The sequence below is a fragment of the Perognathus longimembris genome, chromosome 16, assembly GCF_023159225.1.
Source record: "Perognathus longimembris pacificus isolate PPM17 chromosome 16, ASM2315922v1, whole genome shotgun sequence".
Lineage (NCBI taxonomy): Eukaryota > Metazoa > Chordata > Mammalia > Rodentia > Heteromyidae > Perognathus > Perognathus longimembris.
In genome coordinates, this window is record NC_063176.1 from 37,816,436 (window position 1) to 37,830,528 (window position 14,093).

Genomic DNA, 14,093 nt, shown 5'->3' on the forward strand with positions numbered 1-14,093 from the left:
AGGGTTGCTTCTTCAGAGACTTATCTGGATCTGACAGGAAGTTCACTCCCATTCCTAGAGGACCCTCTGGCTCACAGAGGTCATCGAGCCAATCCAGATTTGAGCAGTCCCATGGCTTGGGACTAAGGACGCAACCTAGAGAGGACTGAAATCTGACTGAGATCCTCCAAAGAGATGTCCAGCCCAAACTTGGAAAAATGAAAACTGTTTTTGGTTGCCTAGATATAAATCCTTGTAACTACCAGCTGTGGCTCTTCTGTATCTAAAAAAAAATCTAATCAACAAAGGCCTGAAACAATTTGTGTGCTATGCTAAATTATACACATTTCAAATACTCTGCTCTCTGTTGACAGCTGCCACACATTAAAGCCAATGGTGGGAATGCAGAAAGAGTCCAATAGCATGTGGAAAGTCCTGCATAGGACAAAACATCCAGTGGACAAAAAGGCTTCTTTTTTACTTGTACTCTTGCTTGGCTTTTTCAACTGAAGATTGGCTCTTTACCACTTGAGCCACACTACTTCTGGCTTTTTTGTGGCTAACTGGAGAGAAAAGTCTCATGGACGTTCCTGCTCAGGCTGGCTTCAAACCATGATCCTCAGATCTCAGCTCCCTAAGTAGCTAGAATTACAGGCAAGAACTACTAGCACCCAGTTAGAGGTTTCCTGTTATGATTCATGATCATGTGGTTCAGAGTCACAAGTTGAGGAAAAGGATTTTTAATTACATAATGTGTTGTTTCCCTCCACCTCCAAAAAAAAAGCCCTTGGCTCCAACAGTACTTTCTAAAGCTCTGAAACCATAGAATTGTTAGAAAATGAACATCTGGACGTATGAACTCACATGTTAAGCTGTGTTGAGAAAGATTCCCAAAGCAGGATCCATAGCTCTCCCTACCTCTCCAAAGCAGATAGAACAGTACTGGCACAGGCTGCTCTTTTTCATTTTCTTTTGACCGACTCATTAATTCAATAAATACTGTCTATTTCATCCCAGTCACTGTCTATAAACAGCTCCAAGACTAGTCATGCCCTCCTCTCACAAAATTTATTTACCAAGGAAAATCAGAAAATAAAGAGGCAGGTGAATAAATAAAAAGAGTAATTTCTGGAAGGGAATGTATTATGCCAGATAGAGGAGATAAGGTAACCCAATACAGTGTGGCTTGGGGGTCAAGGAAGAGCTTCTCCTAGGGTGTGAGAGTTGAGCTAAGCCCTACAGGACTGGGGAGGGGGCATGGCGGTGAGGGTGAGGAAGCCTTGCCAGAAAGCAGCAGGCGGTAGGAGGGACACAGGAATTAATTGCGTGATGCTTAATGAAGGGTGCAAGAACAAGGTCTCTGGAATCAGACTAACATGGATTTAAATTCTAGCTCTTCCATTTGCTAGCTAGATAATTCATCCAAATGCACATTCTGGTTTTTCAGTCTATAAGTTGAGCCAATCAATAGCGTCATCTTGCAGAACATAATGTAGGTAATGTGTGAAGCTCATGGAACAATGCCTAGCACAAAGCCTATGAGCAACATAGCTATCACAGTGTAACAGCTGCTAGAAAGCTCCTTAGATAATAAAGGAAAGAGGGATAATACATGTACTTATTAAAGACATAGGAACACCTGGTACCTGTAGAATTATCATGTCTGGCCGATATTGTTTTCGCAGTCCCATGTCAAACATCAGAAACTTGAGCATTTTAAATGCCTCTTCCTCACTCATATGAAGAAGCAAAATGCCAGCCACAAAGCTGAGACCCTGGCAGTATCCTACTTCCTGGTCCAGAAGTGAGTAGGCCTTCAGAATGTTGTAAAGTGACAGCTGCCCTGCTCCAAGCTGGGCAGAGAAGTATGGATGTGTTGGAAAGGTTCGCCCTGTGGAAAAAACAAAACATACCAATAAGTAAAACCAACAAGCAAAAAAAAAGCACAAGAGAAAAGACAAAGACAAAGACAGAAAGCCTATTGAACCAGAAATGCAAAGTGTTTTAGGGTAAAGGAAAAGGGTCTTCAGAAGTTGGGTCACATGTCACATAATACCCCCCCTCCCCACGCATCCTGAATCATGCTCAAGGCCTGGGCACTGTCCCTTAAGCTTCTCTGCTCAAGGCTGGTGCTCTACCACTTGAGCCATAGCTCCACTTCTGGCTTTTTGATGGTTAACTAGAAATAACAGTCTTACGATCTTTCCTGCTCAGGCTCACTTTGAACTATGATCCTCACATTTCAGCTTCCTGAGAAGCTAGGATTAGAGGCATGAGCCATCAGTACCTGGCTAAAAGTCAGCCTTTTACATTACTTCTCCTCTATAAACAAGGTCGACTAGCTGGTTCTTTCCTGGAGTAATATTTCTGATTAAAAATAATCAATTAATCAAATGTTTTAAACATTTTATTTACATTTTTGGTGGTAGTTTAGGTTAGGGAGAGAGAGGGAATGACCTTTTAGTCTGCAAATATCTGGGTTTCAATTTAAAACCAAAAGAAAAGTGTTGGTCCTCCAAACATAGACCCCATTCTCAAGAGAAACACGCCAGCTGGGTTTCTTGATGCTCACCCGATCATGTATCAGCCAAATGTGACCAAAAGGCATGGCCTTGCTACAGACCTTCCCTGCCAGCTTTTCCCAGACCGCCCACATTCTGCCAGCAAACGCTTCTCGTCACAATGCACTTGTGTACTTTTAAACCACAGGCAGTGTGCTACGACAGGCTGAGGGTCAGCTGCCTTCCAGAAATGTTATAAAACACCTCTTGAAATCCTTTTGTAAAAAAAAAATGAAAAAGAATGGTAATCAAATAAAAGGCTATTTTCACGTTGCTGTCCAGGAAGTTTTATGGCAGATACCTTCCAAGACTCCTTGTCCATGCATGCGGCTGATGGGAAAGAGTCTTCAGGAAGTAGAAAAGCACCTAGTGAAGAATAGAGACGTGCAGGTCTAACCTAGACCCAAGTAAGAACCAGTGGCCAGGCTGAGCCAGCTGCTTATCTGCTGTAGTTGTCCTCTCAGTAGAGGGAGAAGGCTGCATCCATGTGTTCCCCTCAGCTTTCCGAGGAAGCTTGCATCCATCTAGATGGGCTTGTTCTGAACCTGATTTAAGAAGACAGCAACAGACTCCGGCTTTCTTGATCTGTATTTACTGCTTGCCTTCTCTGCCTCTTCACCCAACAAATCTTCCCCCAGTGCTCCGTGCATATGCCACCTTGCTGGTAGAAAGCAATCAATAGTTCCCTAGTGCTCAAAGAACCAATGTTCCACTCCATTAGCCTGGAAGCTCTGCACATGCACCTCCCTACATTCTTTCCTGGCCTTATCCTCTACAACAAGGTTTCACCCAGGCCCAAGCATGGGTGCTGCCAACATCTGTGAGCCTGTTTGGGCTGTGTGCAGCATGTTGTATGGGGGGTGGGGTGGGGGTGGAGGAATGCCCATGTGTGTAAGTGAGCAGGATCATGTCTGTGTTTTTGCTAAAGTTTCAAGTAGCAGATGCAGCCAGGCTGTAATGTGAGCTATAAATAGTTTCATATTTCCTAGTAATCACATTAAAAAGAGCTGAGTCAGGTACAGTGGCTTATACCTGTAACTCCAGCTAGAAGGAAGAGATCAGGAAGATCCCAGTTCAAGACAGTCCAGACAAAAAGTTGATGTGATCCCTTATCTCAACAAAATAAGCCAGGTGTGGTGGCATGCATCTGTGATCCTAGCTGCGCAGGAGGCTCACAGTCTGGAGCTGGCCCTGGGCAAAAGTGTAAGATCCTATCAGAAAAACAACTAAAGCAAAACTAGGGCTGGGGTGTGGTTCAAGAGGGAGAGCCACCTGCCATGCAAGTGCAAGGCCCAGAATTTAAAAAAATCCACTACTGCAAGAAAGAGGTGAAATTAATTTTAGCAAGGCATTCTGTTTAACCCAGCATATAAAATACCATCACTTCAATTATGCAATCGATACAAAAAGAGACAGTTTGCCTTCTCTTTTCAGAAGCTAAAATCCAGCATATTCTTTACACTGAAAGCACACCTCAACTTGAAGCCACTGCATTTCAAGGGCTCATCAGCCTCTTACAGCTTCCACACTGGACAGTGTAAGCGCATTGCTCTCTGTAGCTTTCTCAAGCTTTTCTCAGGTAGCATCTCTGTCATCCCATTACCCGCCCCTCCCAATTCCCCCAGCAGCTCCCAGGGAGAGGGAGCAACTATACCCTCTTCTCATTGCTCCTGTCTCAAACACAAATCTTTTTCTTTGGATTTCAAACAGGTGCTAATGGCTTCTAGAAGCTATAGCATCATATGGCATAGAGGAACTCTGGCAAAGGTTATTTGCACTACTTATTTTCTGTTTAATCTGTTGATATGATCCTTCCCTTGGGTCAGGTACTGTTTCCTAGTTGAAGGCAGCTTCCACAGAGCCTAGAGCTCACAGCAGTTCCCTGATGGTGGGCAGAGTGGCCATTGCTCATTTAACCCTACAACATCTCTAACAGGCTAGCCGGAGAGAAGCCTATTCAAATGTGGTCACACAACAGCGGCAGAGTCAGGGCAGAGAAGCCTTGTGGCATGCCCTATGAAGTCACTACTGCCTCTGCCTCATATGGGGTTTCCACACTCTGCTCTCACGATCTTGGCATTTATAATCTTTGTACAGGAGTTTGCATTTCTGTTTGCAATAAGCCCTGCACATTAGGCCTCTTGATTGGGGAGAAGGTAGCCCTGGTCATCTTCCTCACATCACAGCTTTAGTCCTAAGTGCTTTGTTATGTGAAAGCAAAGCAAGTTCTGCCAGACATCCAACCTTTACTAAGTTCTAAAGCTGACAGCAGATGGAACCACACAGTACTTCCCCACAGGCTCCATCCTCCGGCCTCCAACAACCACTTTTGGAAAAGGATTTGGATTGGAGGAAGCCACTTTGGCAATCTGATGGCAGAGACCGCCCACCCTTAGTCCTTTTGCACCTATTCTCCATGGAGTGTGGAAACACATGTTCAACAGGCACTGGCCTCAGGTTCTGCTCCTGAGTCAATGGTGGCTTCCCAATCAACCACAGGCCTGGGACATCCTATCACTAACAGAAAATCATCTGTAGCATCCCCATGCTAATAACAATTCTCTGTGTGCACTTCAATGGCATCTCAGCAACCACCTCTGGCACATGCAGCTCTAAACAGTCAGTTTTCTGAACCTGGGCTTCTCCTTCTTTCAAACCGAAAATACACTTGGCAGAGCTGTGGGGGCATGTGCAATGCCTGATATAAGTGGTTACTATGAATAGATTCACACATATTCTCAAAAATTCAGCTTCCGACCAAGGTAGAGAAAATGGTCTACCTTCCCAGAGAAAATGTGAATGTGTTAAATGGAAGAGTGTAAACATAAGCACAAAGAAACTCCAAGGTTATATTAAAAGAAAATGTAGGACTAAGGACACAGCTTAAGTAGGAGAATGAGAGGTCCTGAGAGTAAGTCATAGTACCACCCAAAACAAACACAGTCAAAACCCAACACGGTCATCCACAACCTTAGGAGGAATTTCCTAAGGACTAGCACTCAGCCAAGGGACATCTATCCAGGACTCATCTTTTCTTTGCCTATCACTGGAGGGTTGAAGAATCCTACAGTAGGAATTGTATCGTCCAAGGCCTTAGTCAACATGCTTATCCCAGGCTGACCTCTAGCAAGAAATGCTTCAGCAGCAGAACAAGGTGGTAGCCTCTAAAGAGGTGCACTGAGAAACACATTCAGTCTGGAGTGAACTGCTTTGCTCTCTGCAGAGCCCACCTGACTGTCTGGTCTGCTCAGCTGTCACTGATGATGGCATTGCTGCCAGAGGCTTCTAAAGGGAGCGCAGAGCCACCTGTAGAGCTATTCAGTCTGGCCCAGGCTTGAACAGTTGGCTAGCAAGTTTCCTTTGCTCCCACACCTGGAAGCCTGAGACTGCTGGTCTCTAGGGAGTGGCACTAGAAATGGGCAATCCCACCTGACCCTCTAACTCCTAGGTCAGCTCCTCACTGGCACATGTAGTCGTGACTCATAAACAGATGGTCTACAAGGTCTGCAGTCCTAACAGCTTAAACTGAGCAGAATTTGAAATGAAGGACACAGAGCAGAAATGGGGGGGGGGGGCATCGCATTGTACTAAACTTCAAATTTAACTTTTTACTTTGGATATCAGTTGTCCAATGACTACTTTCCCACAAGAAAGTATGCTTCCTGTACATGGAATGTGTTTGAGCAGAACCTGTGGAATTGTTACGAATGGCATGGTGGCTAGATAAAGTCAGAAGAATCCTTCTGTAATTCAATATTCCTAGGAAGCATTTAACTAAGTCCAATGACTGAGGGATCTGGCTCCTAAAGGCTCTATTTGGTGTGCATCAGGCCCAACTTGCCGCCTGTAACTTCAAGTTGGCAGCTTTAAACTGGCAACAGTGTGAGTCTTGACAATGGAAATCTGCAAACACTAAACACCAGGACATCTTTTAAGGAAGGGGTTAAGAGGTGCTTGTTATTGAGCTTGTTATTTAGCTTTCAGGTCTCCAAGAAATTTTACTCTTTCTTTTGCTCATTCATATTTAGTTATAGCACTGTGAGGTTATAGGACATGTTTACAATGACCAAATATGCTATGAGAGGAGATCTGCTAACAGGAGAACTGGCAGCCTGTCCTGTGGAAGAGGCCCCCTGTTAAGGGGACATGGTAGAATACTAAAGTCCAGGTGGAATGTAGGTGAGCCTAGCGTGCAAGACAGGTCAGGTAGAATGAGGAAGCAAGCAAAGTCCTCAAAATGGGTCATATGAAATACAGATAAAGAAAAAAAACTGAATGCTTAACCTATTTTGTGCCTATGAAATTTGAATCACAGTCTGAGGAGACAGCCTGTCAATAGGGTCTGCAGGAAGACCTAGCCAGTCAACAAAATCCCCCTGAACCCATAAAAAGCTTGTCCCCAATCCCATATCAGATTAGCAGCAGCAGCATGCTCCTCTGCTCTGCTGCCAGCGGTGTCTCTCTTCAACTCAAATCTTAATAAACTTCTGTTTCTCCTCCTCTCCTGTCTCAGTAAATTCTTTACCAACTTGAGGTTCCAAATACCCACAATACACCCAGTGAAATCACAATGTGTAACTGCTGGTACAAGAATTCGTTAAGACTCAAGAACTGTGACTGTTCAACTGGCCTCCACAGAGTCCTCAATTGGACAGACAGGTTATTATTGCTACTGGGTAGAAAATTCGAGACACTTGTTCTGTCTTTTGCCATCATGGTTTTACATTTCTCTCACCAGGCAAAGATGAAGAAGCAAGCTGCTTCTATCCACATACCTCTGTGCACAGTGGGAGTCCTGGCTCCTATACAAAGTGTGTGACACTTGATGGTGTGCTAAGGTCAAATGAGGTAGCCACCAGGCAGGCAGGAGGGGCTCTCCCCTCTCTCCCTGCCCTTTACATGGGATTATCATAATACCCTTGGTTGAAGCCTTCCTTTCGGAGGCCCATCTACTATGTAGCTTTTATAGACCCTCAAAAAGCATGAAGACAAACAGGCAGATTTTAAGCTTTTGGTTAAGAGTGGAAAGAAAATTCACAAGCTGGGTTCTTGATCTAAATGATCCTCTGGACATGCACCTTATCTCAGTCAGCACAGGCTGGCTGGCCTAACTTATCTGGGTCTGAATGGAAGGGAAACTAAAACCTCATCAAAAATGCCACTTCTAGATGGTTACCGTGCTCATATCTGTAATCCTAGCTACTCAGGAGGCTGAGATCTGAAAAGTCTTAGTTTGAAATCAGCCCAGGCAGAAAAGTCTATGAGACTCTTATCTCCATTTAACAACCAAAAAAAGAAAGAAAGAGAGAAAGGGAGGGAGGGAGGGAGGGAGGGAGGGAGGGAGGGAGGGAGGGAGGAAGGAAGGAAGGAAGGAAGGAAGGAAGGAAGGAAGGAAGGAAGGAAGGAAGGAAGGAAGGGAAGAAGGAAGGAAGGAAGGGAAGAAGGAAGGAAGGGAAGAAAGGGAAAAAAGAAAAGGGGGAAAAAAGCTAGAATTATAGCTGTGGCTCAAGTGGTAGAGCCTTAGCTTTGAGAGAAAAAACTTAGAGATAGAGCCTGTGCCCTGAGTTCAAGCCTGAGGACTGGCACACAGAAAAGGAAAGAGTCAGAACAGAGAAGAGAAAGGTCAATCACCTGAGGGCCAGGAAAATGGATGTAGCTAGAACCAGCTTAAAGAAGTCCTGGAGCCAAGGTAGAGAGAATAATTTGTTAAGTATCATCTGTGAAGCTCTGAAAGTCGGTGTTTTCTCCTGGCTGGATGTGGTCCATTCTGAAAGAGCATGGCTCCCTCAAATTAGAGGCAGAGGGGTATCCTCTAGAAAGAGAATGGACAGAGCCACAAAAGACTCTGAAGGAGGGTTTCCTGGAAAAGGTGGAGCATGAGGACTAGGAGACTCAGTTCTACCACTGAGTCTGTGACAAGGCTAAGCAAAACACTCCAGTTCTTGGGCCTCATTCATCACTTCTGCAGTAGAACTAATGACATGTGCCTAACTTTGTACAGAGCTGTATAAGGATAAAAGCTGACCAAGTTTGGAAAAATATTTTGCAAGCTACAAAACATGATCCGACTGCAACATCTATTATTTTTAATTTTTAGAGAAACAAATCTTACAACAAGTTCTATGGACTTAAAGCCAATTTCAAAAAGTAAAAGCAAGAGGCAGGAAAACAAAAATCCATGAAAAGTTGAAATACAACTAATCACAAGTAACCCTGTTTTCCTGGCCAGCATAAGGACACTTTTTAAAAAAGGCATTACTGGAGATTGAACTCGGGGCCTTGAGTCATGCCCCAGTCCTTTTGCTTTTATTTTCATTTTTATACTTAAAAAAAAACCCACCTAGTTGCACAAAGGGCATTCATTGTGACATTACCATGTATGCACAGAATGTTCTTTGATCAAATTCATCCCCTAATTGCTTTAAAACACTTTTAATGTATTTCACTATTCAAGTATTTTCATATAGATGCATGAGACATTTCATATTCAAACATCACCTTTCACCTTCTCCCTTCTCCCTCAGTGCTTGCATAGGATTTGAGTATTTTTACCCAAATGGTCTAGAACATTATCCTCCTACACCTCACCCCTTGTATACCTGCGATTACAGGCTACCCTACCAAACCCTGCTCAATGACTGATTTGACCTCACTGTCTACTATGTGCCCTATTAGGCCTAAGTCAGCTATGGTGTAGACAACATAGAAAGTATAGGCCCAACTGTGGCAAAGGCATAGGCCTTGGTGAGAAGTTGGGGAAGTTATGGGCAAAGTCTGTGGGAACTTCTACATCAGGCTTCCCATCCCTGACCCATGAAGCAGAGTCTGAGCTCAGCAGGAGGACTCCACTGCTGGGGTTGAGCCAATACCCAGGTTTTCCTGGCTCAAATGGGAAGAGATGACTTGGGAAGGTCCCTAGATAAACACTGGGGAGACTTGCAGAGGTAACAAGAAACTGTTGCAATCAGAGGTTCTGACAGGCCTCTGAGAAGTTGTTGGGACTTCATCCAAAATGAAGGTCAGGCCAGAGGTGAGGGGGGAGTGCATGCTAGCTGGGGGTGGGGGTATCCACCAGTCCTCAGGGTGGGGACAGGGAGGATGTAGGTGAGCCTCACCCTGCCTGTGAATCAGGAGCTGTGATTCAGGCAGAGGGACCCCCTGGGCTGGGGCTCAAACATAGATCCCCAGGGAGAGGCCAAGCCAGGCAGGGGATCTGGACCAGCTGGGACTTTCCTCCTCCCTCTTGGCAGGAAAGTGCTTAGACGGGAGTATGAGGCAGAAGGGTGACTGTGCAGCACTAAGAGAAGCTTTGGAGGAAAATATCAGCATCAGGGAGGGAAACCTGCTCCCCTCCTTCTGTCCTGGGGAGGAGTGCAGAGGGGAAGGGTGCTTACTCCTGTCCAACTCCTCCCCAAGTCCATCTCCATGTCACATCATGGGAACGCCATGTCACTGTGTCAGTGACTCATCACACGAGCAGGCGCGGCTCCTGCCTGCACAGGGACTCTGGCTCCACTGAGGCCTCCATGGTTGGGGCTTCCACTTCCACAGGGGCATGGGGCTTCTTGGGCCAGGGGAGAAGAGGGGTGATGGGGCCTTATTGTGGCACAGAGGGACAATGGGGTTAGGTAGTGGCAGCTCTGCTGAGATGTACTGTGGTTAACACTTGACAGCTCAATGCCTCAGTTTTCTCACTACTTCGAGGGGATACAGGGCTAGTTTCATAGGGTTGTTGTAAGAATCACATGTGATTGCAGTACCTCATATCAAGTTCATGAAAAAAGATTTGTTGAGGGGCTGGGAATATGGCCTAGTGGTAGAGTGCTTGCCTCGCATACAGGAAGCCCTGGGTTCGATTCCACTGCACTACATATATAGAAATAGCCAAAAGTGGCACTGTGCTCAAGTGGTAGAGTGCTAGCCTTGTGCAAAAAGAAGCCCGGGACAGTGCTCAGGCCCTGACTTAAACCCCAAGACTGGCAAAAAAGAAAAAAAAAAGATTTATTGAGCACCTACTACATGATGCACTGTTAACACTGGAAGCTAAGGGTACACTGGCAAAACAGCCTCAGTCCAGCCCATGAAGGATGAAGGTTGAATCCTAAAGGGGAAGCAAGGGCAGGGCCGTAAAAGTTAGGCCACCACACTGTTCAGTAGCCAATTGGCTGGGTCATTTTGAGTAAGTTACTCAACCTTTCTGTTTTATGCTTTTCAACATTATCTACGTATGACAATATGGTGCAGATTAATGGAAGTAGATTAATAAAGCAACTTTACACAGCATTTAGCCTGAAGCAAAGATAAGGACTACCTTTAAATAACAACAGGAATATGATAGCGTCCTTGGGGAAAGGGCATAGATGGGACAGAAGGACTCAGCAGAGACACTAATGCAGTGTGGGTGAGGGACAGGAGTCTACAGTCAGGCAGTTTCTCTAGGATGCCACGGAGCCAGCTTCTCCAGCGCAGCCAAGGTCTGTGGGAGTCAGATGGAGAGCATGAGCATGTAGCCATATGATATGAACCACACTGCACAACCCTGCACGGCTGCTGACAACAAGGGCTTCTATACATCACAGTTTTCAGCCCAGCAAGGTTTTCAAATACATCTGTCATGTACTTTCCATCTTTGTGCATTTGAAACCATTGTCCCAATTCCAAAATAAAATCATCCCAGGTGATTCTGCTGCTGTAATTAAACCATGTCTTTGCATGTCCCGGGATGTTCCTACAGCTGACCATAAAAATGTCTCATCAATGTCTGAATTACGACACTGAACCCATTATGACTTAATGAACAGTCCCCTACCCCATGCCAAGCAGAATAAGCCAGCTGCCCAGTGAAAAGAAGAGATTTTTATATGCTTGAAGAGGACATTTGGAATCACTCTAGGGCTTTTTAAATGAAGAGTCTCGGTAGTAAATTTTGACTGCTAAACCTAAAGGCACTTCGCGAAATAACCTGGACAGTCTCTTCATATTGTTTAAGTGTAGAAAGCCTCCCTCAGTTCATCTCTAGTTGATAGAGCAGACTCACCGAGGTCGATGAGAATCGCGTGCTGCTGGGAGGTGAGCTGTTTTAAGAGTTCTTTGTAGGGCACATCCTTTGGCTGCTGTTTACTGGGAAATGGGTGTTTAAGGTGGAACTGCTCAGCTAGAAATTTCCAGATTTCACCTCGGTGATGACGTGGCACACCTTTAAAAAAGGGAGGGGTAGAAACTATGAAAACAACACTCCATACCAAGTTATGTTTCATTCCACAATCCAAATTCTGGTTCCACTATGAATTAATAGCACAGGAAACAACCAAGACCTTGTCATATTTGTTCTCTTCCTTCTTTCCTTCCCACCTCCCACTCTCCGTTGGCCCCACTCTCCCCTGGCCCCATCCTTCTTCCCCTCTGGTCTTTCCAAGATAGATTATGTTCTGATTAGGTTAAACTCTGAAAGAATGAGCCAGTAAATATGACATGATTCCTACCTGGTATCAGTGAATAATGTTGTAAGGCAATGAGATGAGGCATGAAAATTCACAGAGCAAACTGGGATCTCCTAAGTCAAGCAGAGGCAGAGCCCAGGGGAAGGTGAGCTGGCTCTTTCCTAACTGAGCCACCCAAGTTTTATAGACTTCATTTAAACCCAGCCTTGAGGAGGAAGAAAAAGGGGGAAAAATAAACCAGAGAGAAGGCACCTTTAGGTATAATAAACATTTTTCCTTTTGCCTTTTCCCTTGCATATTTCAGTAATCTGAAAAGAAAAATTAGGTTGGCCAGGAGGAGAAGCATAAGGGCAAGTTAACTGAGCATATCCCTTGCCTTTCCCTAGTATTTATCTCAGCATTCCCTCATGACTCTGTGTAGTGAGATGAATTGTGGCTCTCTCAAATGTCTACTTTCTCCTAATTCCTGGGACCCAGGAATGTGACTTTACTCACAAACCTAATTAGGATCCTGTGGTGAGGAGGTTCTCCTGGATTATCCAGGTAGGCTCTAGGCCCAGGACTGGTGTCCTTACAGCAGTCACACAAGGGCAACGCCGATGACCAAGGCAATGAGAAGAGTCAACATGACTGTGGAGGCCATGATGCAGCAAGAAAGCAAGAATGCCGACTGCCATCTGCAGCTGGAGATGGCCAAGCTCAGCCCTACCGACCATGACTTTGCAATTCCATAACTATCCGAGAAAAACCTGTTGTTTCAGCTTTCCATCCTGATAACAGGAAAATAGAACTCTGTGAGAGCTGCTTTTTAAGAGTATTTTCTTTTTTTAAAAATTTTTATTGTCAAACATGTACAGAGAGGATACATTTTCATATGTTAGGCATTGGATACATTTCTTGTACTGTTTGTTACCTCCTCCCTCATTCCCCCCTCCTCCCTTCCCCTTTCCTTTTCCCTCCCTGAGTTGTTCAGTTTATTTACACCAAACAGTTTTGCAAGTATTGCTTTTGTAGTCGTTTGTCTTTTTATCCTGTGTCTCTTGATTTTGGTATTTTTAAGAGTATTTTCTTTTTTTTCCCTCTTTCCCTACCATTCCTGTCCACAGATATGTCTTGGATGGAGACACACACACACACACACATACACACACACACACACACACACACCAGGACTTCAAGCTCTGACTATAAGCAAATGTGAAGGAACAAAATAGTTGGTGTGACAAGTGATTTATAGGGGGCCTTTTTCACAACATATTTTCGGTCAGGCTGGAAATTTTTCTCCAAATATGTGATGTGCAATTTCCTCTTCTTGCTAAATCATTCTATTATCTTATCAGACTTTAGTGTTTGGAGAAGAGAATTCTGGCTGTGTCACTGAGGAGTAGCATGAATGAAGCAGTATGAAAGGGTCAACCGAGAGTCTAAGATTCAAAGGAAATGCTCACACAAGCCAGGTATAGTGTTTTTGTTAAGAATGGTCTGGAATATCCTTGCCTGTGCTGTTCTGCTTTACTCTTAGACCAAGAGAGAAACCTGGCAGTGGAGTCTGCTCACATCCTGTAGGCAGAGTTCTGGGTGGGCAGGAGACAGTTTACCTCAGCCTCCCTGTAAATAACTTTGGGTTTGTACTGACTTAATATGATTATATGATTACAAAAGTGTATGTTTTGGTGAATCTCTGGAAACAGAAAAGATATAAATACAAATGAAAGGCCTAGCTGGGCATTGGGGGCTCACTCCTGTAATCTTAGCTCCTTAAATAAGAAGCTGAGATCTGAGGATCACAGTTTGAGCCAGCCCAGGCAGGAAAGTCTATGAAACTCTTATCTCCAATTAAGAACCACAAAAGCTGAAATTAGAGCTGTGGCTCAGGTGGTAGAGTGCTAACTTTGAGCAAAGAAAGCTCAGAGGCAGTGCCTAGGGCCCTGAGTTCAAGCCCTAGGACCAGTATGAAGAAAAAGAAAAGGAAGGAAGAAAGAAAAAAAAAGCAGAGCAAAAGAAAGAAATAAAGGCCATCATGATTAGAGTAAACATACAATTTGTGAACCAAAACAGGAAGTTTTCAAAAGTGAAGAGGGGGAAGACTATTGATGATTTTACCAGAAAATCT

At 44.5% G+C, this 14,093-nt stretch overlaps 1 protein-coding gene across 4 annotated transcripts in view; it reads right to left on the reverse strand.

The window, feature by feature from the left end:
• Tbc1d1 (TBC1 domain family member 1) overlaps window positions 1–14,093 on the reverse strand; it is a 178,123-nt gene that overhangs the window by 21,103 nt on the left and 142,927 nt on the right. For all 4 annotated transcript variants that reach the window (XM_048364432.1, XM_048364434.1, XM_048364435.1 and 1 more), the window contains 2 exons: window positions 11,578–11,736; window positions 1,626–1,870 (listed from right to left, as the gene is read on the reverse strand). In XM_048364432.1, the coding sequence (XP_048220389.1) occupies window positions 1,626–1,870; window positions 11,578–11,736 (404 nt within the window). The remainder of the gene's footprint in view (window positions 1–1,625; window positions 1,871–11,577; window positions 11,737–14,093) is intronic.